The sequence below is a fragment of the Dermacentor albipictus genome, chromosome 3 (assembly GCF_038994185.2).
Source record: "Dermacentor albipictus isolate Rhodes 1998 colony chromosome 3, USDA_Dalb.pri_finalv2, whole genome shotgun sequence".
Lineage (NCBI taxonomy): Eukaryota > Metazoa > Arthropoda > Arachnida > Ixodida > Ixodidae > Dermacentor > Dermacentor albipictus.
The window spans coordinates 47,308,457-47,335,858 of NC_091823.1; the positions used below are offsets into that span (position 1 = coordinate 47,308,457).

General features: G+C 46.1%; 1 protein-coding gene across 3 annotated transcripts in view; it reads right to left on the reverse strand.

The window, feature by feature from the left end:
- LOC135898156 (glutamate receptor 1-like) overlaps positions 1-27,402 on the reverse strand; it is a 256,360-nt gene that overhangs the window by 50,062 nt on the left and 178,896 nt on the right. For all 3 annotated transcript variants that reach the window (XM_065426936.2, XM_065426934.1, XM_065426935.1), the window contains 5 exons: positions 12,560-12,810; positions 10,441-10,599; positions 8,544-8,744; positions 6,895-7,002; positions 6,312-6,425 (listed from right to left, as the gene is read on the reverse strand). In XM_065426936.2, coding sequence (XP_065283008.1) covers positions 6,312-6,425; positions 6,895-7,002; positions 8,544-8,744; positions 10,441-10,599; positions 12,560-12,810 — 833 coding nt within the window. The remainder of the gene's footprint in view (positions 1-6,311; positions 6,426-6,894; positions 7,003-8,543; positions 8,745-10,440; positions 10,600-12,559; positions 12,811-27,402) is intronic.

A 27,402-nucleotide genomic window follows, 5' to 3' on the forward strand; every position in this document is an offset into this window, starting at 1 on the left:
TCCACCTTATTGGGTAATTTCTTGTAGGATATTTTGTTGTTATTGTCAGCTTATTTTTCATTCATAATTTTTTTCTTGACGCACGAAATGTAGGTAGGAACGATTAACAGGAGTTCATATGGAGAAGCGTGAAGCAATATACTTTCTGCGACTTCAATTCGCTTCAGGCGAAAATATAAAGATGCTCGTATGTGCCATAAGACGGAACACCGACAAAAAAGAACAAATTGCCGCTCGCGATGACTGGCACAAACTTGCAAGTAAAAGGAAGCAAACATGAACAAATAATTAGGAAAACACGCACAGAACAAAACCCGGTGAATGCCTTTCCTATTTTCTGCGATAATTTGGAAACTAGTGTATTGTTGTATCAAAAATACTCACTAGTAAATAAATAAAGCCTTAGATAATCATCAGGGAGACGCGCACAAACGAAAACTGGGATACACGCTCTTTACTGTGTGTGTGTGTGTGTGTGTGTGTGTGTGTGAGAGAGAGAGAGAGAGAGAGAGAGAGAGAGAGAGAGATGACACAAAAGCAATCAGGTTAACCATGCTAAGCCTGCTTGGCTATACCTTGCACAGGAAAGGTAAGAAAGGGAAGAGAAATATTAGAAGGGCAGATGAAAGCTTCACGGGCCGCACGGAAACACGCTCAAGCGTTTGTCGTTAGTTCAGAGACGAACGGCCATGTAAGGTGATGCATGTTAAGAAAAGACACAGCGTTTTTGTGGATTCACATCATACATCGCAGATGCCACAGCTCCAGGATCCTCTCTTCCGTGCTTGTTATGTTACCTATTTGCATGGTTATACGGGAAAATAAAAATCTCGTGTATCATCCGACCGAGATAGCCAGACTTTTCAGTTTTTTTTTACAACTCGGAGTGGGGCAACAAGATGGGTATAAAAGAGCGAATGAAGACATTTAAATGTATTGAAACAGTGCTGCGGGCAGTTGGAAAAACGCTTGCTGTTCCTGTGCCTCTTTGTGAATCAATCCCGCTCATTTAAGTTCCCGAAATGCAAAGATAAGAAAGCTAAACAAGTTCAAGGATGAAACGAAGGACAAAAATAAGCTGTCAAAGGAATCTATGTTTTCCTTTTTGTCTCTCTCTCGCTCTCTCTTGAGACGCACACAACGAGCAGTGCTCGCACGGAGGTCGCCTCGTCGCATAACTTCCCGACACGGCGTGGGATGTCTCTGACGCGGCGCCGGGGGTGCCGTGCGACGACAATCATCAGAACCATCGGAGCGGAACGACGTGAAAGGCGTTCAGACCGGCACACAGGCTTGCCGAGACAGGACGACAAGAGGCGTCCAATGCTCGACCAAGAGGCAGCTTAGAATAACAAAGGAAAAGAAGACGCGTCGCGCTGGGCCGCCACTTCGTTTGTTTTCGTTTGCCGGCCTGACTGTCAGCGAACGACGGGGGTCACATTATCCTTTCTCTCGATTCAGGGCTGGTCTCTCATCGTTCTGTCAGGCGGGTGAGCTCCGCGCACAGACACAGGCGTCATGCTGTAAAAAGTGGTACATTTTGTGCGACAGGGAGCTAGACGTCCATTGTAGTGCTTGCCTCAATGCCCGTCAGACTTCGGCTGCTTGATCCCCCCCCCCCCCCCCCTCCCCTTTTATTTTTATGCGCCATTGCTGTCACACTATACACTCTTCTTTCTGGCCGAATTTCTTTTGTCATCATATTTCAGTCGTTGATGTATCGCAGTGTAAGCCCGAAAAGGCTGCTGTCGTAGATCTGTCACCATGAGAGAGAGAAACAGAGCACGCGTGGAGTAACAGTCACCTTACACATAGTCCCACTTACGGTTCCTGTCATGGCAACTCGCAGCTCAAATCGGAGATTATAAACATTAAATTTGCTAACACTTTCTTTTGAGACCCCAGTAAAACCTCAGTAATTGCTGATATTAAGAGCTTCAGGAAGCCGAAGGTTGTTCTTAGTGTGTATCTTTTCTAATCTGTGTTGCTGCAATGACACCTAACATGCCTCACCTGCAAAGCGCAGAACCGTAGGACATGGGGAAGAACTAGTAGAGAAAAGAAAATTTTATGAAATGAAACTCGGCTGAGCGTGAAACTGCTGAGTGTGAAATCTGAGGACAGAAATCAGAAGAAGAAAAAAAAACTTGCAGTTTCGCCCGAAAGGCGAAGCATCGATTGCGGTAGCAAATTATTTTACAGCCATACGAAGTAAGGATAATAGTTTCATCGACATTATAAACTTATTAACATAGGCATAATAATTAAATTGACAAGCATGGTGTCAAGCGTGCACAAGCAAACATGAGCACATCTGACTCGTTTAACGGGTCAACTCGCTGCGAAAACGCTGCAGTGAGGAAACGCGGCAGCAGCAACGAGCAAACTGACCTTCATGCAGCAGCTCGCGTCAACGAGAACTAAGTCGCGAAAACACCGCGCAGTGCGAACTCTGTACACGTCGCAGATGGCTTTCAAGATAAAGCGGCCCGGCCGGGTGTGCGCTGCCGCCCGGGAAGCCGGAAGTAGAACGCACTTCCCGCTTCCTAGCCTCCTTCCGAAGGCTTGCGCGCGACGGAAGGGGGCGCGCTTCCTCCCCGCTCACCCTCCCCGCTCATCACCGGCCCAGCCTCGCGCGCTTTCAGTCGCACATACAGCATACGGTGCAAGGCGACGATTTTATCTCCCTTAGACTTTATACGTAACCTCACGGCGACGGCGACGCCGACGGCAGAAATGCACCTGGAGTGTCCATATATTTCTTTAATGCTATCGCAATAAAGCAAAAAAGAAGATCGCGAAGCAAAGTGCTGCTTTTCAAGATTGCGTGAGTAGCTGCGGCGGTGTTGTAAGCCCATACATGTTCTTTCTGTCAGAGACACGCTGACAGACATCGTCCGCATGCCCATGACATCCGTCGCTGTGTCAATTATTTTTTTAAATAGTAGCGATGAACTGTAGTAAGAGGAATAGTTACATTAGGCGGTCTTGACTATACTGCCTTGCTCGCCCTTGCATGTCTGGAGCTAGGCTCTCTTGTAAGAAAGCTCGAGGGCTTCTCAGGTGTGTTTTAACACCACCAGGTGGGGCACGCGGTGGTGCAGTGTGAGTGGGAACAGTGTGACACGCTCCACATTCGGTACGTAATGTGGGTGGCGGTGGTGGCATATTAAACGGAGGAACCACTGCATAGATAGAGCATCACATCAAGGTAGCCGAGCACACCGTTCGTGCTCCCAGCTGCAGCACCAACTGGTATGCAGCACGAGTGCCGGCGAGAGGCAACGTTTAAGCCACCGGAAGCCACTCGGACGGTGGGCCCCCAGCCACAATTCTCACCCTATGGTACAACCGAAAAGATTGGCATGTTACATGGCTGGGCACATATCTAAATCCAGAAAATAAACCCAGTTAGTTGCCAGCATTATACAGTTTCCTGTAATCACTCGGTGCGTCTCAAGGCCGGGTGCGAAGAAAGCACATATTGCGTAGCAGTTGCCTCGCCTAAGCGTGGAGCCGGGAGAGGGAGGGCGCAAGCTCAGATTTCAGGTAGTGCCGGCGCATGCACGCGTAATGGCACTTAGGTAACAAGAGGTCCTCGGGCTCCATGTCTGTGAAAGTTTGTCGTGCTTTGAAGAAATGTGCCTGAAATAGACTTGAAGTGTAAATAGCGTCTACTCTTGCTTTAAGATATTGATGTTGACAAGATGAGACGTTTTCATTCAATTATTCCCCCCACCCCCTCTCCCTATCTATGCATAAGGTTGCTCAGCGAACAACAAAACAAAGCGGATTGAGGGAAGGCTATCGGGCTTTCTTATTGTCAGGCGTTTGTGCTTGTCTTATCACCCTGATGAATGCGGATTCACGAATCACTTGACGTGGTCACCACGGCAAAGAGTAAATAGCCAGTGTCACAAGTGTTTGCAAGATACCGATTTTCTTGCACCACAGTCGAACTTTTTAGCAAACCTGTTCAAAGATCCAGAATCTGCGACTTATCCAGCATTATTTCACTAGTTTCTAAGAATATCGCCATAGTTTACTCCGATCATTATACTGTCTGGTTATTTGCTTCAACAACCATGCTTATGATCGTGCTTGCTTTCGCAGGCAGATAATGTAATCATCGCTGCTACTTCGTACATTTATGCGGCAGACCTTCTGCACATACTTTGTCTACAACAGCCCTGTAAAATCGCGTAAACATGCACGGCGGCTGTGTTTCAGACATATTTCTGAAATGCGTTGGCTACGGGGCCGATCGACGGGGCACGCTAATAAAGTTCTCTTTGTTTACTGTGCTCTTCAAACACGCCTCGAAAATTCATACGCTGGACCCCCGGGTCGATCTATATATGCCCGAGCAAATATTGACATGAAGAAATCTTACACCTACAGCGAAGACTGGCGCCTGGCACTTCAGCGTGACTACCAGCCTCGCGCACCCGCGCTTCGAGTGGCTAAACCAGGAGCGGCTTGCACGGACATTTAATAACGAAAATACAAACGTTGTCTCCTTTCTTCCAAGCGCCGCTGCAAACAGAGAGCACGAAACCAACACGCGGCACGCTTGGCCTCCGCCGCCTTGTATTCGCATTTTATCTTGCCAGACGCGCGGGCTGTCGTGCGTACTTAAGCGGAGAATCGTGTTATGTTTTCGGTTATGAAAGAAGAGAAGATCAAAGTATAGGGGGAGGGGACGTTAGAGAGGGCGCGTGATCGCGCACGAAGATTCGGCGTCTTGTACACAGCGTTGCCACGTTTTGCTTCGTTCTTGTGCAGGATCGCGACGGTCCCACGCTCTGCGTCAGCCGCGCGGACGACAACGGCGGGGCAAGCAGCGTTCCACTCTTGTGTGCTCATGTTTGCTCGTATAGCAACGTGAAAGGAAGTGAATGCTGTTCAGCGCCGCCGCTGAGCAAACATTTTACCAGAACGAAAACGCCTACTTTTCTGACGGCGTTCTAATCCAATATCTCGCGCTTTTCTGCAAGCGACGCAGGAATGCTTTTCGTGTGGAAGAGGGACTATAACTGTTTTTTTTTTGAGTCTGATGAAAAACTTTAACATCTCCTATTTTAAGCGCTTTTTGCGATGGAACGAATGAGAACAGCTTCCACAACGGTATCTTCACTTGTATTTTGTCAAAGATGACACTATATGTTTGCTCGAAAATTTTTATGAAATGACGAGGGCGGGAATTTCGTTTCTACGTGTCGTTTCTACAGGCGAACTTGGTAGTGCTTTATATAGAACCTTTCTAAATGGAACCAAATTTACAAGGAGTACGAGTGTTGCTGTGTCTTGGCTGCATCATGTCATGTTTGTAGAACTTCTGACCAGAGAACCCGGAAAGGAGCAGGTCGAGAGTTTGATTTCGTTTTTCAATCATTTTCAGCAGTAACAGCAGACTGACTAGATGTCCGAGAATCTGCTACGGTCATGCGCGTATTGATGCTGGTTTCTCTTTGTAAAGGCTGCACACAGTGGGCTTCGACAGGGAAAACAAAGTAAAAAAAAGGGGGGGGGGGGCGGCGGGCACCGATTACTCTACCCCCATATCCCCTCGCAAATATTGACGTACACGTTACCGCGTGCAATTGCCGTTGTACTCCTACAACAAGCATTCATTCGGGACAAACATTCCTACAAGGAAGGAAGGAAGGAAAAAGTGGAGAAGGAAGGCAGGGAGATTAACCAGTTTAGCCTAACCGGTTTGCTACCCTACACATGGGAGCGGGATGGGGGATGATAGATGGGGAGAAGAGATAGAGATCACATAACACGGCACACATATCGTTGGTTACATTCCTATAAATAATGCGCTGGCGCTATGCTACTTGAGGAAGCCTGCATAACGCCATACGTTCGGCACACATATCACAAACTGCTAGTGCGATTGTAGCGCCCATGCCAATAAATACGAAGCACAGGTGAAACATTCTTTACCACTACATGCTTTTCGTCTGCGCTCGCAGTAGAAAGGAGTGCACTACGCATATTGGTCTTCGCGAGTAACGAATACTACTTCGTATTATCCGATGCGCTTGCATACGTTCACGCATACACGCATACACACCTGCGTGAGTTTGCCTGGCTATTACGGGATACATTCTCGTCAGTTCGCGCCTTGAAATGAAGTGAACAGAGTCGGAGGTATTTCCTTTTCATCTAAGAATGTCAGAAGATATACGTGTAGCAACTCGAGGTCAGAAGTACGCCGCTGCGACTCACACATCAGAAGGGAAAATGAATAGGAAGCAGAAGAAAGAGGCAAAGGGGAACTTGTCGTGAGAGAAACGCTTTACCAGAATGCTGGTCACGATGTAGGTCTTGTTGCTCTCGAAGCCCGTGTCCTGGTAGACTCGACGGTACTTCGGCGACGAAAGCTTGAGCCCTTTTAGGTCCGACCACTCGGCGATCTGGACAAAGTAAGGGCGGCCTTTTGCCATCACCGACAATTTTCCTTCTGCGCGTGGCTTTTGTTTAGGAAGGACGCTACAGCCGCAGCTGCTCCTGCACAGGATGCCCAAATAGAGTGGCTACACTAACGTCTAGTGCCTCTCGGCGCTCCTGGGAGTTTCGCAATTCTGTACATATATGTGCGTGCACGTGCAGGGAGCTGTCGACTTTTGCATTACGCCGGTTCTTTCTTTCCTCGTTTTCTTTGTTGTTTTTCACTATGAATCCGGAAGATAGCTCAGGTTGCTGGATGCCCTGGGCGGTGCCGAATTTCAGTATTTTCAGTGAGTGGTAAACCGAGCTCTCCGAGAGGACACTTGAAACTTTTTTTCCCGTGAAATGCGAGGGCAACAAAAGCAGGCCAAATCGAAAAACCAATGACGTAAAAAAAAAAAAACATTTTTTTCCGGACGCTCTTGTACTACGTACCTTTACCATCTCGCTGTTTATTGTCATTTCGACCACGTCGATGGTGTAGTTGACTCGGAAGCCTCGGTCGTCAAAACTGACGTTTCCAGTCAGCCCTTTGATCTTCGTCTAGAAAAGGAATGTGAGAGAAGCCACATAAAGAAAATAGAGATAGATAGGAAAAAAGAAAGAATGAAAGCAGTGATCAACTGTCCTTCAGTGTTTTCTTTCTGTCTTTTTTTTTCTCACTAAGCGCAAGTTTTATTTCCTGTACAAAGAGCAGAAAGACAGCATCTGCAATTGATGCCACATGCTCACACTGAAGAGAAAAGGGAAGTTGAAGTGTTCCCGTGCTTCATGCTCCTTTTTATTTTTTATTTTTCTTTCTCCTCAACGCTACCGTTTCGTTCGCAAGCTTATGAGAACAAAAAGAGGCATGAAAGGGAACCAATGTTTGGGAAGTGTAAGGTCGCCGTGGTATTTGTGCTGTAGAATTGAGTGCGACTTGTCACTTATTGTATAGTAGAGCATTGTGGTGGCCGGAGGTGGTTTTTAGTTCTTGTCTTGTTTCTTAATTTGTTTGAAAGGAGGAGAACTGCTCTATCCGCGCTATTCGCTACCGCAACCTCTCCGCAGTAAGGTATCTGAACATATCTGAAGAGGCCATAGAAGCAAAAAACATAGAGTGCTTTCCGGTTTACTATATGCTATACTTTTTCTTTACTCTATGCTTGCGCTAGAGGTCTCGAAGGGCTCGATAAAGAGCAAGAAATACTAGTACAAAATTGGAGATTAAAATTACAGAGCTTCAAACGTAGTGTACCCAAGCGGCTTGACTTATTCAAAAAGTAGGATCAGCAACCTGGCATATATATGCGCATAACCCCAAATCGGCCAGGGTTATTTTCTTGTGAAAAGTCAGCGTACGCCAAATTTGGGAGCATGTTATTTCTAAAAGTACTCTACGTTAACGCTTAATAATACTAGCGTATAGTTACAATAGCTGTAAACGAGAATAAAGGGGGCTTACCGAGGGGCCCGATTTTTATTAGTCATATCATAAGAAGCCAACAAAACTGAAACCAAGGACAACATAGGGAAGAGCACAAGTAATTTCCCCTATGTTGTCCTTGGTGTTAGTGTTTGCTGGCTTCTAACAATAGCTGTAGTTATTCACATAAAACACGACGTTGCAAACTTTTCAGATCTTTTTGTCTATATCAAATCACTCGGTTCAAGCGTGTTTAGAAGAACATGAGAGGCTTGGGAGGGTTTAGTGGGAGGATAGGGGGTGTACAGATCCTTTTATGGGTGTCCTGCAAATTACGTTGCCTTGCCTCGCGGGCCGGATCTTTCTTGTGGGCCCTTCGTAGTCGAGCTCTTACTTAATGATAAGCTTGACTACTTGCAATTATTTTTGCTTATCAGAATATTTTAAGAAAAAAAGAAGTTACAGAAGATGCGAGAAATCTTAAAGCACAATGCTGAGCTTGCGGGTCTTTTATCTTTAGTTACATGATTAGTAGATGATGTTGGTGCCCCAATGCGGCGGTGGTTACTCCCTGTATATTGATTAAGTAGTGTTTTACACATGTGCACTTGCACACGCTTATGTGCCGGTGACACCTGACACTGACACACTCAAAGAAGACAAGGGACTTTGCTCCTACCGAGCGAATGCGTTTGGCGATCTCTTCGCCGTGTTCCCAAGGCATGACCTTCTCGCGGCGGCAGTCGATGCCTCGGGTGTTGTTATTGTAGACCTCGCCGCGCCTGAAGTTCTTGCTGAAGATGCTCGGGTAGTCTCGCAGGAGCTGCTTGAAGGCGTGCAGAAGCACCTTGGCACCGTCGTACATGAGGGCCGCGTCGGCCTACGATGACGAAAATGAGAAGCGTCGTAATATCGAGTGGGGAAGGAAGAAAGAAGAGGATCACATTGTTCGTTGAACGCGAAGCCAGGGTTGCCCTAATTTATGCTGTAATTCATCATTTTTCTTTTCTTTCGAGACTTCGGCAAACAAAAGCCCGCAGCAATTAGACGGCAAGCAACTTGCAACTCAGGAGAGAGATCAGTTCAGAGCAGATGCGATTATAACAGCAAGATATTGTGCAACGTGCAAACATAATTATTTACAGTAATATTAAAACATCAAAACCACTTCTGATAGCCTTAGACAGTTCAAAAGCAAATCACACAATGCCACTCGCATTGTAATGTTCTTACACAACTCAACGTAATAAAGCACCGCACAGTTCAGATATATACACGATCGATCAAACCGTCAAGCACTACTGCAAATAATAAAAACAAAGTTCTTAAATCAAGCTTTTGCCTTGCTGTTCCAACTGAAATATGCGAAAGTACGATAGAGCTTGCTTTATAAATTCGTTGACTTATTCCGGAATAAGCTGTTAGAGGCTGTACCGAGGCTCTGCCAGGATTCTAACGAACTAACGAACTTAAACGCACGTTTATTTCGAGACGATCCACGTAGTAGTGATAAAAAAAATGTAGAACGCTAGGGACTGGTCTTAAACTTGTACAAAATTAACAAAAAAATACTGCGTTCCTTCTTCCACTTGTGCACCGTAGTAGGAAGGTGTCTGAAATTGATTACGTTAGTGTTAAAAACGGGTAACTTCGGAATTTCTAAACAAAGACGTGAGCGATAGACAAGTTAAAGCGGCAAAATAAGAATGATCCGGCCAAAGCGGTAGATAGACTGTTACGGTTTGGTTATTAAGATGCCAGAAACGTTGGCAGTGAATAAATAATTTAGCTACCACACGCCGTGAAGTTGCCTCAATAAAGAAAGAAAAAGGCAGGAAAAGAGTGAGCGAGAGAGAGAGAGAAAGAGAGAGTGATAGAGACAGCTTTTTGCGTAGTTTACCATAGGGCACCAAAGAAAATCCCACCACTATCGATACCCCGGCCACGTCACCTAGAACCGTCGCACAATTTGAAGCGTCACAATTCGGCGATTTCTGGCATTATAATTTACTTATTATGTTTTCCTTTTTCAAAAAGTTGATACTATACGTTAAGATCTCCAAGTTTCTCATCTCCAATTGCCTCTTGATCCATCACAGCCGATTGACACCTTGAAGAGAGTTGGTCAACTTGAAAGAAGAAAGAACAAACTTTACTGTATACTTACAGGAGTTGCTGCGACGTCTGAGTCTCAGCGTCTTCGAAGTTCGTTTTATCATCTTTTGGTACAACTGTATAGGCCCCATTGCGATGTTTAGCCTAATTCAAGGCGAAAATATTCAGATTTCATTAAAAACCTCTCTCACTCTCGCATATTTCGGACTTTCAAGCAACACGGGTGATGTACGCTTTGTTGTTCGTCAGCTGCTAGATTATGAAAACTGTGCCTATGAAAAAGCCGCCTGTCTAAAAACCACAGCAAACTAGTCAAATCCTTGAAGTAAATGAATCAATAGCAACACGAAAATACACACACATTAAAGAAAAAAAAACAATGTTGTCAAGCGAATCATACGATTTCACAAGAAAAATGGAAATGGTTACATCATGCATTGGAAAAGCAATGTTTCACTCACCGATATTCTCTTCTTCTTAGGGTCTGGCCAAGGAATCTTAGAGATGCGCTCTGTAAAGACTTCTTTGTAAGGAGGCGTTGTGTTCTGGACTAGCCGGAAACCGGTGATGTTGACGGCGCCAAACTCCAGGCTTGGATTGTTTTGGAATTCGTCCATAATCTGGGAGGAGGAGAACGCATACGCAAAATGAGTGGCCTTTCCTGAATGGCTTATGCCAGGGGTGTAACTAGTTTTTCACTATCAGGCCAGCATATATAAAAGACAGAGCAGTCCATATAGAGTCACTCGGCACTACATTTATTCTAAAGATAATTTGCAATCCTTAGGCCACGCCAATGATTATGTGCGCTAAGGTCATCTTATCGTCACTGTGGATTCGGCTTTTTCTTCACGATCTTGGTATAGAACAGCCAAATGATAGCGAACTACCTTTTGAGATTTCATGTGCCCGTCAATGTGAATCTTTCCTAAGCCTTCAAAAACTAGCCGTTCACACGCCTCCGACTGGATTTCGTTCGTACTTGGCCATTTCGATGTGTCTAAGATTCGTAATTATACTTCCTGCAGATTCGAGTCTGACATTAGCTCTACCGTATCTGTGTCGACTTCAGCTGTCATCAAATTGGTACGCCCTATGTGTCACGTCACGGCACGGCTCATATACTTACGGATAATTTTTATTAATCCAGGTATTTTTTTGTTTATTTGCCTACTTCTAACGATACTCAGAGTTTCTATGGTAACGCAAATAAACGTAACGTAGGAATATTTCAGTCAATCCCTACAAAACGAAGGTGCGTATCAAAGCTTGCTTCTTGGCACAACGTAGGTTGATGTGGAGAAGTCTGATTGACAGGAGACTCTTTAAGAGCTGCGGGCGGATCACGCCTTAAAAATTGCTTTAAAGGTAACGTAGTAGTACATGCGATATCTTACAAAAGCACGCACTGCCTGTTAGCTATTGGTATTATCAGGGGTGAGTCATGACACTTGTCTATATATATATATATATATATATATATATATATATATATATATATGTATGTATGAAAACGAAGAAAGGGGGTTAACCGAGGGGCCCGATATTTATTAATCGGAGCATTAGAAGCCAGCGCTGCCTAAGGCTCCACGTACAAATGGACATAGCATTTAGCCTGGTGTGCTGCCGCTGCGCCTGCTTATCGCTATCATGAACCGCTGCGAGAGAAGCACATCGATGGCGTAAATTGCACAGCAAACGCCTGCGTCACTGCCCTGTCGCCTTTTAAGCGGCGGCACACCCTGCTAGATACTATGTTCATTTGTGCGAGAAATGTTTGGGAGCGCTGCAATCACGATGCGCAAGCCGGCATGTCACGTGGTATTCTCTTCTATTTCGCAGGCATCTGCAGTAAGTGGACAAACACTAATACCTCATAGAAAGTTATAAACTGCTTCATCGGACGTTTTGCAAAGCGCTCTACAACTTTTGAATTTGAATTTTCTGCCAAACTTCGTTGCTTCAGAAGTTGGTTAATTAATCTTTACTAATTATGCAATTAGGCAGATTTAAAAAAATATAGTGTGACTTACTCCATACAATAACCAACAATATACATTTAGTTGCTTCGCATTAGAGGGCATCGGCATATTATTAAACTGTGGCTAAATTGAACTGGTACACCCTGTGTAGGCGCACATAGGAAAGCCAAAACGTACATTTAATTTCAACGTATCGGTCGAGGCCCTACCTTCATCAAGAGCACGGTCGCCAAATCACTCTCGATGAAGGCTGCACTCCGGCCGAAACGTCGAATTTAAATGTTTGTTTTTGCTTTTCTACATGCTCCTGCACATTTAAAGAAATATATATATATATATATATATATATATATATATATCTATATATATATATATATATATATATATATATATATATATATATATATATATATATATATATATATATATATATATATACCGGATTTGAAGAACTAATTCCTTCGTATATATACGTATGTCTGTGTGCGTATGTGCGAGCTCGAATATTTCGTAGCCTTTCTACGATGCAAATAAAAAACGAGTTAACTTGTGTTCCCGCTACTCATAAAGATGCTTGCACAGGAGCACGTGCACTCACAAGGCTGGTGAGCAGGAAGTGGTAGTTTCGGCGCCCCATGAACGGGTCCCTGACGTGGCTGATGATGATCTGGCGCGTCGTCTCGGCGCTGCAGTCTAGCACGACGTACTTGCGCGACTCGCGGTCGCGGTCCTCCAGACGTCGCAGAAAGCGGTGCACATCGGACGCGTTCTGCACGCGCGTGACAACCTTCACCTCCAGGTGGTACCGGTCTGTCGTCAGCTGGAATAGGTGCTGCAGTTTCAGCAGGCCTGCAACGTAGAGAGAAATTATGGCTCGCATGCATGTTTGACCATCTGGAGACAACTTTGAAAGCGTTACCCTCGGCAGAAACAAAACAAAACAAAATAAAGGACTCGCCATCCCGGCACTGTGAAACAGGATATGCGGCGAAGCTGTGGAAAACCACCACTACAGCTGCTGAGGGTGGTATTCTTTACAAATACGAAGTGATCATAAGGCGCATGAAGCGGAAAATCCAGCGTTAACATGCGATGGTACAAAAACCCACGTGACCAAGTGCTGACGTCACGTTTGACATTATGACGAAGCATGATTACGTCATCACCTCAAACGTCGCCTGATGGAGTCATTGCACCAAGGTCGCGTGATGACATCATCATGTGAAACGTTATGTGATAACAGCATCGCACGTCGCGATATCACCCAATGAAGTCATGCGATGACGTCGTCATGTCAGACGTGGTGTCGCGCGATGACACCTTTGTCAAGTGATGCCCCTTCATGATGTCATGTGATGCCTCTTGGAGAAGCAGCACTGTGCGCTTTCCGCTTCTTGGCATTGTCTCCGGAATCAGACCACATTTCTGTGGAACAAAGGCCGCACACGCAGGCACAAAAGTTCGCGACCAACTAGAAGCTAACCGCCTTGCTGTAAAAAATGAGCTAGCTTCACGTTTATTTATTGTAAGGTGGTGCTTGGTCGGCACTTTTAAGGCAATGCGGGGAGATATTTTGGGGTGGAGTGATGGTGAGGTTAAGCAAACGGGCGTATACGCGTTTTTTTTTCTGTTTTCTTCCCGTTAGTTTCTGATTCTTAGCTGAGACCTTGGAACCAGCACATATCCAGCTACTTCGTATACCTGGCGATTAAAATAGTGATATGTTAAGTACATGTACAAATTAAAACAAGAAGCAAAACGTTTTTTTTTTCAGAAAGAGGGATGTATTATCGCGATAAGTAAGGAAATATATGATAAAGTATACTAAAGTATGAGCAGCAACGAAATAAGAACATTGAGTAATATTTCATATTTACATTACTAGGAGTTTCAAGGAAGGTTTGAACTGATAAGTAGCTCTACAGCGTTCAGTGACTCTTCAATTTCCTTTAAATAAGCTGCTTCGAATAATAGTTACTTTGTTGCCAGTTACTCTGTTACGTTTGGAAAGCTTGAAGGGAAGCTTGAACCTCCTCGTCCGATCTAAGAAAAAAACATTTCGCAGAAGCCAGCGACGAAAATTGTCAATACAATAGAATAGCCGATTGCTTCTAGAAAGCTATTCGATTTATCAAAGAAATGGCGCGATTTAAGACGTGTTTAGGTAGGTTCGTTGCTTCATTGTGTATAATTCCCCAGAAAGTGGAGCCGTTAATCAGTACATCTGTAGCGGTAGTATAGGCGGCTATATACACATAAGCCCAATTCGTGATATGCGTGTTATCTCTGTAACCGCGCGAGTGTCGGCGTGTACAGCGGCTGCCACCCTCCTCTCCCGCCATCCGAACCCTCTCTCCCACCCGCCACAAGGGGAGATAGGGTGGCGGTAGAAAAATAAAGATTGCTGTCCGTTTCGATTGCTCCAGCACAGCATTCAAAACTTATGGCGCCCCGAAGCACTCGCACGACAGCATTATAAACTATTATAACTATTATGAACTCATATTACTTGGTGAGTTATAATAGTTGGCGTTCGGTCGAGCGAAATCAGGCACCCTTCGCGTCGCAGCCATTGTATCGATGCTGATACTCCGTCCATCATCGACTACCAGCCTGCCGACCGCCACGAAAACGGACGAAAGAGCCAAAGAAAGAATTTAGTTTCAAAAGTTTTTTTCTTTTTCTCTCTTTTCTGTCTGTCTCTCTCTCTGTCTCTCTCTTTGAGTAAGAGCTCCAGTGTGAGAGTGAGACCTCCAAGAAGCTAGGTTACAGCTTGCATGCCACAGCAGGAGACGTGCGCTGTTCGCAGCGCAGTCCATCGCTAGCAGGAATGTGAAACAAGTCCGGTTTGCAAGTACCATCTTCGTAGGGTAGGAATTGCTGAGATATGACCTCTAATGCTAATGCTATGTTTGCGCATTTGGGCTTCGCGAAACCGCAAATTGCGCTGCAAGTCCTTGCAGCGCAGTGCGAAAGGGGCGAAATCGAGCGACAAAATACCACGCCATGGTGGAAATGCACCAACTTCGCAGGTACCGTTCCTTCACGAACGCTGTGGTACTGTTCCCAAGATGGGCCTGGTGAAAGACCGACGGCGTTTGTCAGCGCCAATTCCTTAATAATTTCTTTTTTTCGCCTAGCTTCAGGTTCGCGGTAAAGAAATGAATGTGCTTGCAGTGTTTTTCTCTTCCCAGTGTTTTGGGCATGAAACACCCACAATTTCTTGGCACACGTCAGCTTGGATTTCGCGTATCACAACAACAAAAAAAGTGAGGAGGAAATAGGACAGCGTATGATCGGTGTTCTCTTTGCGCCTTCTTGTTCTAGCTGCTGCTGTTGAAGATGGATCGTTACCAACCTGCCCAACTTAGAGTCCTAATATTACTACATTGTCAAAAGCTTAATGCGCATACTTTTTTTATTCAGGCTAACACCAGGTACGGTATAAACTATGAAGCACGTCTGCTGGATTTATTTACGGCCAGCGCCTGCAGTAAATCTCCAGCCGATTACTGTATCGTTGTTGAAACAAACAGGAACGCTGAGAGGTCCGCATACGTGAGAAGCAGGAAGAATAACGGCGTACAAGGCCCACGTCTGTCTCGCAGGGCCGTCCATCACGCCTTCTTGCGCTCGGCCACGATTCCATTCGGCCCATCTCTCTCCGATTGGAGGCGTGCGGCACAAGGCAAGAGCGATCAATCTTCCTTCTCAGCGTGGTAGTTTCTTCGCATAACCCAGCGTGAGCTGAGCTCTTCAGTCTTCGTTCTTGAAACAGGTTTGGGCACACAGTGGCCGAGAGGAGGCACTGCAGGCATTTTGCAAACGCTGGGCCGCAGTCGCCTGTTTACCTGGTCTTCGCGTAAGCTGCTCAGGAACCGTGGAGGCAAATATCTGGGGACAAGGGAGACGGTTTGCTAGTTAGGTCGGGTTTAATGGCGTAAAATCAACTTAGGCCATGATGCGCTAGCCACAAGGTGTTAGAAAATCATTAATAGAAGCGGCAAAAGGCTGCATTGCCCTAAAGCCTATTCAGAAAACCTGTTTCAATGAAATAGCTCAGGGTAGCCGTCGTGGAGTTGTCACAGGCTTAAAGCAAAGCGTAAGCCACGAGAAAAAGAAACATAAAAAGAAAAGGCAAAATTGGATGCCAGCTAACCCACGGCCATGTCAAATCAAGTCATGCACCGTTTCTCATGGACAGACTTAAAAATACGAGTCCCTTGAGGGTATAATTTAATTTTTCACTACAGCAATCATACTGCTTGCAAAAAAAAAAAAAAACCTGGATGTGTGTTATCGTGAGAAAACACTTGGCACTTGTTTATTTTGATTGATTCATGGTGAATGACATACGGGGGGTCTATGAGGCAAGCCGTAGTGGAGGGCTTCTGGTTAATTTCGACCGCGCGAGTTTCCTTAACTGGCCCCTAAAAGTACACGAGCGTTCTTGAATTTTGCCTCAATCGAAATGTTGCTGCCGTGGCCGGAAGTGGAACGTGTGACCTCGTTCTCAACGCCAGTACGACATAGCCACTGACCAACCAGAGCGGGTGCGTTTTTGTTTTAGAGCACTATACGGCTATTTACCCCGTTACTTCATATCTTTAAACATGGCGCCATATTGTTCTGGGCTAGATAGATAAATAGAGAGAGAGAGAGAGAGAGAGAATGATGAATGAAAGGCAGGGAAGTTAACCAGGACTGATTCTGGTTGGCTACCCTACGTAAGGGGAAAGAAAAGAAGGAGACGACAAAATTAAGAGAAGAAGAGAAAGTCTCACTGTGGATATCGCCGTCGTGGTAGCGCTTTTCTGCTCTATGTCCACTGATGGTCACTCAGTCTGGATCACAGACGGTCACTCAATCCGGTAGCTTTCAAAAATCGCATCAGTGCTTTTGTGGACTTCCGTAGCTGCGATATGCGAGCCCATGGTCCCAAGATCTTGTTCATCGTGAACGGCTTTCTAGCTTACTGCTTTAGAGCTCTGCAGAGATTATGGGCTAGAGCGGCTCAAAGGAAAGGCGCAGGCTAGTCATGTAGTGAACAAGGCGGCTGGCCAAAAAAATGAGGCAGAATTATGAAAGCTTTTCGTTTGTAAGTGCTCTTTGCCATGGACTGACCACCTCGGCTGATTCATATGTCCAATGCCACCATTGGCTGGAATTTACTCTAACGGTCAATTCTACCGTAAGAGGTTTTTGTGAATACGTGGTTCATTTGTGAGCCATGGTTCATTATAAAGGCGTGGCGAATTCGTATATGTGTCTGCGAATATTTGTTGTCGTCCGAGAAGGAAACACGTTTTTGACCTTAGAAAGTGATGGCCCGTGCTTGCAGCCCGCCTCTCCAGTTACGCGCAGCTGGGCTGAATTAAATGCTAGTGCTACTTTATCAATGGCCGAACGTTAGAATTTTTTTCAGCGTTTCACGGGGGGTCTTCTTTCAGGCTCGGGGAAAACAAAAAACACAAAAAAAAAAACGTTTACGTAGCACGTATTCAGCAACAGAAAGCCGGATCGGGAATTTTTCAGGCTTGTCCACAATTTTCTCATTGACACTATTGCTCTGAATATAACATTCGATAAGTTTAATAATTATTAATGACAAATTATATAATTAGGAGTACTAGACATAGTACGACTTGCTCCGAAAGACGGCGAACAATATACCTCGGTTCTGTACAGCTACGCGGCACTTGTACATTTCTAAATTTTACTACGAGTCATGTGGGACAAATGGCATGAGCGTACGAGCACGTTTGCATTCCACGCCCATTAGCAAGCGGCTGCCGCGGTCCCCACCGGAGTCAAGTGAAGTTAGCGCTGAATAGCAGAGCACGCCGTAGTCAGCATGCCACACCCGTGGGTAGCAGGCAATGTTAAACGCTCGGTACGAACGCTCTTTCTTTCGCGGCCTGTTTTCCTAGTATCTTGGTTACTGGCAAAAGACAGACTGTAGCTCCCACCGTAGTGCACGCAACTATGGAGGCATGTGTAAACACAGCGACTCCTTAAGTGATGCTCCAACCATAGAACAAGTAAGAAAGGTTCGAATGAAGAGAGAGAGAGAGAGAGAGAGAGAGAGAGAGAGAGAGAGAGAGAGAGAGAGAGAGAGAGATGGCAATTTGGCTCGAAGCGCGAAGCACTGACAGCCACAGCAACGTTTAGTGTTGCGCTTGAACTCCTCGGATGGTATTCTAACTAAACGCACCTTCGACTAACTTGAACGCGACAAACGCGGATGCGTCAAAGTTTCTGGCACTCTTACACGATATGTAATCATGGAGCGCCTGTAATGGCATCGTAGAGGCGCCACTGCGCTGCCCGTAAAGAGCAGCGCGAGTAAGATTATATCGATTATTCAGCACTCGTAATCTTTTGCATTTTAAATATTTCTAATTCTGAGAAGGTTTAGGATGAAGGCCATGGCCTATGAATGTTAACTTTATTCACATGTGCTTGCGGGCTGCCATTAAGAAAAAAAATATCAACAATAATTCGGTCAAGAACTTAAGACCTGGTTTCAGCAACGTTGGCGGCTGAATGGTATCGCATCTAACTTGCATATATGACATGCAAACACATGTAGCGTACATATTCCTAAGCACGTGCGAAACCTCGCGGGAATGCCGACGGCGACGGCTTAAGTTCGCCCGAAGTGTCAATACACTCGTAATTGCTGTCGAAAAAAATAAAAGAGAAAGAAGAGGGTAGCACCCTCAAGACATGGCGGCGTCCATCATTCGTGCCGCAACGGTTTGCGCGCGCGGTCCAGCCACCAGACGGAAAACACAAACTGCGCCTGTTTGCCTCGCCTTACGCTTTGACCGGATTATTTATTCACGATGTAATCGGCCCTGCAGCAAAAGTTGAGTCCGCCACGCTTTGTTTATGATTCTCTTCTCTTCGAACGAGCGCCGCAGCCTGCGTTCTTTTACGACTGATCAATGGGACGTGGAAAGTAGCGAAACACGCCTAAGCCTTTCTCTTCGGTTTAAGTTTATGTGTTTGTTTGTTTTGTTTGTTCGTTTGTTTGTTTTGTTTACTTGGACGTCGTCCAGTCGTTTCGAGAGCTCTGAGGCCCCAGCTTTTTTTTCTTCTTACGAAACAAGCTAGCGTGTGCGTGAATCTTGAATGTCTCTTGAGTTCATCGCTCGAGGATCCATTTCCACGCCGCGGCACGGCAGGGCTCCAACGTTGAGTATAAGCGCGCTGAAGGAACCGAAAAAAAAAGAAAGAGAAATAAGGAAGGCGTAAAGACGCTTGAACGAACAGCAGACGCATACACAGACGGACGCCACCGACTGAGAAACGATCAAATACGAGAAAATTTACGTGGTCAGGCCGTGAAAGAGCGTCTTGAGCGAGACCACTTGGAGCGACAGTGCATTTGTATATCTTCGTTTTAATCAGATAGTGATCACTCCTTTTTGTCCTCGACGCCGTTCAATTCCTATGGACAAAGACGCAAGGCATATCTGTAACACGTATTCGGAAAAGTGATATATATATATATATATATATATATATATATATATATATATATATATATATATATATATATATATATATATATATATATATATATATATATATATATATATATATATATATATATATATATATATATATATATATATCTGTTTTGAATACCGCCGTGAGGACGAGAGGTGCCGGGGGAAGAGTCGTGTTGCCTGGGTATTGTAGCTCTTCTGTGCTGATTGTTACCCGTTTCTTCATTTAGTTTTCGTTCAATGTGGAACAAGAAATGATGGCACGCGGCTCAGGGAAGTGGTACGAGTAGGCGTAGACCTAAAGAAAGAAGGATAAGTCCTTGAGCTGCCCGTCGCACGTGTACGTTCGTCACGACTGTCCCTGCCCAAAAAAAGCACCGTCTGAAGCGGGAATTGAAACTGGTGCGGAAAGCGAGATGTAGCTACACCTTACTGTCGCCTTTCGCGTTTTCTTTCACATTGAAATGCGTCTTCCTGCTTTTTTTTTCTTTTTTTTAAAGTTTTCCCTTCATCAGTTTTTCGACAACTCGTTTTTCGTCATGCTCTCGCATATTGATCGTGCTCCTTTTCGTTCTTGTTTTCGTTTGGTTTGTTTTTCTACGCCGACATTTGCAGGTTCAATTTTCCCCTGTATATAAATATATATATTCTGAAACCTACCCAGTCGCAAATTGAAAGTGCAGAACTGCTTCGATTTGGTGCTTTTTTTTTCTTCGTAAGTTTCAGTGTTTAGGAATACGATCCACGAGTTGACGTAGGTTGTCAATGGTGGCAACAAATAGAGAAAACGGAAAAGAAAGAGGTGCAGCATTCAACAGTTGAGGTAAACACGCCCAGGTGCCTAAGCCGGAATGGAATAGGAACGACGAGGCCGATATTGTGAGTGCCGAGCCCGATAGAGAAACACCGGGCTAACAAACACACGTGCAAAGTGCACATGCTACGCACACTTAGAGATGGCGGAGAGAACGTATCGATTTCCAAAGGAAGGCCGCCCACAAAGGTGCGTACACAAGCAACGTACGAGTGAGGTATCCGACAGCAAAGAAAAAAAATAAAGAAAACGTGAAGAAAGAAGGAGGTGAAGAGAGAGATACAGAATGGAATGAAACGTATAGGGTCAGAAGAAACACAACCCGTGCGTCGGCGACGTCTCCTTCTGCTTGTTCACAAAGCAGTGGGTTTATTGTTTGCTGAAGCAGGTATAATGGCCTGGGATGCGGGAGCGGGGATGCGGGGATACGGGACCAAACATCTCCCCGTCTTGAAACCAAACCAACCGATAGAAACGCCGTTGGGCGAAGGTTTGCGAAACCATAGAGACATAAATGTCCGGCGATTGCTGCATGTGGGAGAACGGATTTTAGAAAGTAGGAAAAGTAAACATCACAAAACAAGATATGTATACATATATTCTTTCATTTGCTTACGCAAAAAGATACAGGCGTGCCTGCGCTATAGAAGTTATAACACATTTCAGACGTAGTAGTTTCCTTGCTCCAGTGCTGCCTTCACTGGGAGGGTGGTTTGTACTATGAATACCGAAACGCATGACTGTTATTTTTTTTCGGCGGATATTTTTAGTGCTCAACGTGCTCTGTTCCCTGATCCCCCTACCCCTGGTTTCTTGGCGTTTTTTTTAAACGCTGGCCTGGCGCTCTTTGGCCATACTTGGCCTTTGCGCCGCAGAACACCGCATTTATCATTTCGTATTTGTGTTCCCGTGATCGTTAGCTGAAGTACGCCTTCGGCTAACGAGAGTATTCGCTGGCCCCCCATCCCCGCAGTAAGGGATGTGTGTTTTCCAGGATAGCGTTGGAATCCTGCAATTCCTTGACAGATGCGACACAGCGATGCCTTCAGGATGTAACAAAGAAGGAAAAAAAATTATGTGGATCCGTACGCTCTGTGGGAATTGGTTCGAGCGAAGCTCTTCTTGATGTTTACGAAAAACGCAGTTCCTGCTTGGAGACCATTATCAAGTATAGGGCACACGACCACGTAGGAAGCGTATCTTTACTGGGAAATACCTCGCTCATCGTAAACCTGCGGCGCGCCAACACCGTATACATGTCTGACGGAAACCAGAGTCAATTTGCGAGCGTATAGTGTGCATGTGCACACGGCTACACACCTAACCGAACTCGTCCCACATCAAATGTTTCTCTAAGCACTGTTATGCGCGTCTAAACGATACGTTGCGATTACGCTGCTGTCTCATCGCTGCCTATCAGTGACACACTCCAGTCCCAAGCCATTCGCTGTTTATCGACGCTGCTCCGTTTCGCGTTTCTGGCCAACATGATCACTGCGCTCTTCGACACTCATTGCCGCCTGTCTAAGCTGCTCCACTTTGCGTTTATGAGTAAGCCATCGCTCGCGTTATGAACCAGGCTTCGCTGCGTATAAAAGACGCTCCGGCTCCGTTAGATGCTTTTTCCGAGCCTCTCTATCCCCCCGCACAGTATACGCTTCGGCTTCACTTTTATGCGAAGCATATTACGAGAGCTCAACCCAGCTCCTCAGGCGCGGCGGTGTCGCCTTCAATACCACGTGACACCGTGACGTCACGACAGAGGAGAAGTGGCTTTGGCTCAACTCTTGCAAGATGGGCTGGGTGGGAATCGAACCAGGGTCTCCGGAGTTTGAGACGGAGACGCTACCACTGAGCCACGAGTACGATGCTTCAAAGCGGTACAAAAGCGCCTCTAGTGAATGCGGTGTTGCCTTAGAAACGAGCTGTTTCTAAGGCTCAGGCGTGCGTCGCTTGCTCAGGCGCACATTTCGTTGCCGCGCCGAACGCTGCGTTGCTCGACGCTCACCGCGTCCAATGCGGGGCGCGTAGTCGCTGCGCCGTAGCTCATTGTCTTACACCCCTTGGCGGGTCGACGGGAACGCTGTCGCGTTCCACTTTTGAAGGCGAAGCAGAGTAACGCATGAGTTGTTTCTTCGTCTAGCCGAACCAAATGTAGCGAAGCAACAGCAGTTCGCCAGGCTAAACAGTGGTTCAACAACTAAAATAAAGGCTAGTATGCTTCGCATCCTGGGCTTAACCTTACCTAAGCCACAGCCATTTTTTTTGCGTGTGTGTGATTAAGCTCCCGTGTGCGCTCACGTCACTGGCCACTTCGGGCCGCCACGGCTTTCACTATCTTCGTTGCTGACCCATCGTGTAACGCAGCAATTACAACCCATTCAAAGTGGATGCAGAGGTAAAGAAAGCTTCGCTGTAACATCGTCGGAAACCATCGGGCGACGATTGTCTAAGCCATAGCAACGTGGTGTAAAGCTGCCGACATGTTCTATTGCGTATATCACGATGGTGTGTGACGACAATACGATGGCGTGATGATGATGAATTGGCGACGATGGAATAACCACAATGGAATGAGAACAGAGTTAAGAAGACAGGATAACGGCGTGCAGAGGACGTCGCGACGACTATGAGATGACGACAGAATGACGACCACGGAAGGACGTCTACACCATAACGAGGATGTCATGACGACGAAGGTATTAAGACATTTTTGTGTGCCAATTTATATCAATTTCTTTACATAAAAAATTGCCGCCGAAAGCACTGCTGGTGCTCCTCAATTCGAGCCACGCGCGCCCAGGCGGACAAGTTGACGTAATTTACACGTGACCTCGCTCTGAGTCACTCTCCGTGAATCACTGTGGTATAAAGGTTATAAACAGGGATAAGGTGACTCAGAAAGGCTGGCCAACGTTCAGATAGGAGGACCTATCTTCGTCAAAAGCAAATGCCTTTGACGAAGATAGGTCTCTCTAGTGAAACGTTGGCCAGCCTTTCTAAGACACTATGGTGTGCTTTAATACCACCGTATGCTACTCCATCTGTCAGCCCCATTGTTGATTTTAGATCTTCGTGAATCAGCCAGTTGGTGACGTCGTAGCCTTAGAGGTAATGTAGTCAGCAACAGGTGACGCCACTCCCATTTTCCATTTTCGTCATTTGTTCGCTTTTAAAAGATGTGTTCTCGCTACGAATGACGAGTTCGTTACTACAGAAGCTTAATCTTTCAATCTAGCTCGACATAATATTTTCGTTTAGTATGCCTTTAACATTTTCACAGTAAAAACCATTCTCCAGGATTCCTTGTAGATCTCAAACTATAAATACTGCTTTCTTTATTTTTTATAGACCATTTTCTTGCTTACAAACGCAGACTGTGAGAAGGTTTAGGTGTAGCCCACAAAAATCACAGGCAGTACTGCATATATATATATATATATATATATATATATATATATATATATATATATATATATATATATATATATATATATATATATATATATATATATATATATAAGACGAGAAAGAAAATCGGGCTAGCAAATATCTCGTAAAGGTGACACCACACCCACCCGTTTGCGGAGAAAAAAGGTAAAAAGAGGGAGAAGGAGAAGATAAAGGAACAAACAAAAGCAGAGGAATACGCTTGCAAGAGAGGCAATGGAGAGACTCCGCAATGAGCCGCAACAGACGCCCGAAAAATTTTCTGCGCCTTTCCTCTGCAGCTAATAACAATTTTGCGAATAAGCCTCGTGACAGAGGCGTGCACGTGACACATGGCCCGCGCGTTGTACCAACTTGAACAAGCGCGTTCTTTCCAGGTGTGGCCGACTGATAGCACGCGCGACCCGAAGTTCCTTGGGGCACCCACTACGGCAGCAACGCATTACAAAACCGCCGAAGAGCAAACGGGCTCGTTCGGCTGTCATTCGCAAGATGCATGCGGGCATCGTTTCGCATGCCCGAACTGGTTGGAATACGGAATCCCGCGCTCCGAAAAAGCAGCTACGGGAATCACCGTTATGACCGAGAGGCTTCTTTCGGGCGAGAGCGAGCACCACCGTCCGAAACGGCGCGTAGCACAGAGGCATTTGCATGTGGACATCTTTTTTTGTGGTACGGCTCTTCGTCTTTTTCATCATCTCATTTTTTCCCCTAGTTTCTCGAACTCGGCGCAGCTTAGCGGAACAGTGGTCGTGCGAACGCGAAAGACGCAACATTCAGCCACTTCCGCATTTTCGTTTTACTTTGCGGGCAAACCTCCTCATGCCCGGCCAAGTTTCCTTCTCTTTTCTGTCTCGATCTTTCTGTTTCAGTATCTATCTAACGACTTCGTTGCCGGCTCGCCGTATGGTCCCACTGGTGGCGATAGAAGTGCCGCAGCGCGGCTATAAAAGAGAACGACTCAATTGCTCCTGACGACTTGGGACTTACTGGTTCCGAGTTTCGTCTTTTTTGTTTCTCCACGCTGCTGGCAAGATTTCACAGTAACTTTCCATGCCGTTTCGCCAGCGACAAATGCCCGGTGACGGCTTCTTAAAGTTTTAACTAGCCCAAGTGTGCGCGAGTGTACATTATTCTCGTTTTTTTGGGAGCCGCCTCATCTTATCGCTCCCTTAGGGAGCATGCTGGAAGTTGGATTTCGGCGAGGGAAAGTATGGTCCGCCCTGGGAGTAGAAACTGTGTGACTCTGGCGCAGTGTAATGTCGTGTTCGTTTCGTCATAACATGTTTAAAATAAACTGGGTGAATTGGAAGAAAGCAAGATACAAGAAAGCGCCGCTTTTTCCTACCTACTGAGGAGATAAGACACAGGTTGCGTTGCACCGAAATACTGCATGAAATGGTAGTCGCGGTGGGAGAACTGGGAATGTCTCATGGTGGTTGTAACCAAAAGGACCGCCGGAAAGAGCTCGCTTAGGTACCGAGATAATACTTAGTAGTCTGACTGAGTTGAGTAGTTAATCTTGCACGAGGTTGAACGATAGAGCGCGAGTAGGGACGCGCTCTAACGCCAAAATTCGAAGTGTCTTCGTCTGTTCTTTTGTCTTCTACGTCATGAATTTCTATATAGTGATCTAGGCATAATGAGAGACGCGTTAACTGTTACTCAGCGTGTCTTTCAGCAAAGTCTCCTTTTGGCCAATATACGCTTCCTTGAGGCACTGACTAGGGCCTTTATTTTGGGAGATTCCACTTTAACTGCTTTGTCTTTGTCTTGGTGTTGTGGTGCTTAGTACGAACGTCTCGGCTTGGATCATTCCGATGGGAGCGGAATTCAACAACGTTCGTGTATCGTGCTTTGTGCGCACATTAAAGAATGTCGGCTGATCAAGATTAATCCAGAGCCATCCACTGCGGCTTACCTTATAACCGGCTGCGTAGCTTCGGGGCGTGGAACTCCTAATTGAATTCAGTTTCATTTTATATCGTTTTTGGCTTATCATGCATCGCGATTATTGGCAAGTCCTAGCGATAACGATGGGGCGGAGGCGTCCGAACAACGGGCGGAGAGCGAAAGTAGTCGAAAATTGAATTGGCGGTTAAAAAATGCGACCCGAGAAGATGTACGCAAAAAAAAATATCGTCGTGTGCATGAACAGCCATTTGTTGCAGCACCCCCTCGTCCCGTTTCAGCGGCAGTAAAAGAAATGAGAAAGAAGAAAGAATAAAAAGGGGAAGAAATGTCGATCGCTGTTCCGCCCGAAAGGCCAAGCACCGATTGCGATAGCAAATTAGTTGATAGCTGTGCGAAGAAAGGATAGTAGTTTTAGTGGCCGTATAAACTTGTAAACATTGGCTTACTAACTAAATTACCAGTGATAGAATGTGTAAGCGTGACTGAACGAAGACGTTCGAAGAAACAGACATACAGAGACGGCGCTGTCTTTGTGCGTCTGCTTCTTTCTACGTCCTTGTTCAGTCGCACTTACACATTATATCATAAATTCAAACTAACTAGCCCGCAAACGTGTTTTAACTAAATTGACAAGCACGGTGTCACGCGCGCGCAGTAAACGTGAACACATCTCGCTCGATGAGTGCGTAAACTCGCTGTCAAATGCTGGAGTGAAGAATCGCGGCAACAGCAAGCGATATTGACCTTCGTGCATCTCTCGCTTCAACGCGAACGAAACGTCGAAAGCACAGCGCATGCGAAGCTACCGGCACTACGCGCACTCTGCAAACATCGGAGATCGGTAATTAATTTGTTTAGCGCAAAACAACGGACACAAGAAAGACGGCAGGACGAGCGCCTTGCGCTGTCTTCTTTCTTGTGTCCGTTATTGTGCGCTAAACAATGTAATTACGGATTCGCACTGACTAGCCCGCCAACGCATTGTGCTGAACTATCGCAAATCGCTTTGAAGATGATGTACACGCGGACGCGCACTTTGGCCACCTCGCAGATCGCTTTTTATGCGAAGCATACCAGCCGCACAACCACGCTCTTCCTTGCTGCGTCGCGCGCAGCCGCGTAGCTACCATATGACGTCATAACAGCTGCAAAAGCGGAGGCTCAACTCGTGCGCTCGCTTGCGGCCGCGTAGCTACATAGCCGGGTCTCAGCTCGTGCGCTCGCCTGCATGAGTTGTTTCCTCGTCTAGCCGAACCAAATATAGCCAAGCAACAGCAGTTCACCAGGCTAAACAGTGGTTCAACAACTAAAATAAATGCTAGTGTGCTTCGCATCCTGGGCTTAACCTTAGCTAAGCCAGAGCCATTTTAAGACACACGAGCGCCGGCAACGCGTCCGTACGACATCAGGCAAATGCTTCTACTACGGCGTCCACCAATCGCGCGCCCAACCAAAGGCCCAACGCCATATAGACGCCGCAGTTGTCTTCACCCTGTACGGAGCGGTGGGCGAGGGGGACGTCGAGGCACCCTAGCAGTCGACGGAGAAGAACGCCCCTCCTCTCTCTCTAAACTCCCGTGCCTCGTGCGCGACAGGAGAGGGCAGCCTTCCGGCCCGCGTTCCTCGATCGCGCACGCGAGATTGAACCGCGTTCGCCGGCTCACCCTCGCAAGCTTTCACTCGCACATGCAGCACACGGCGCGCGACGACGATTTTGTCGCCCTTGGACTTTATGCGCAACCTCAC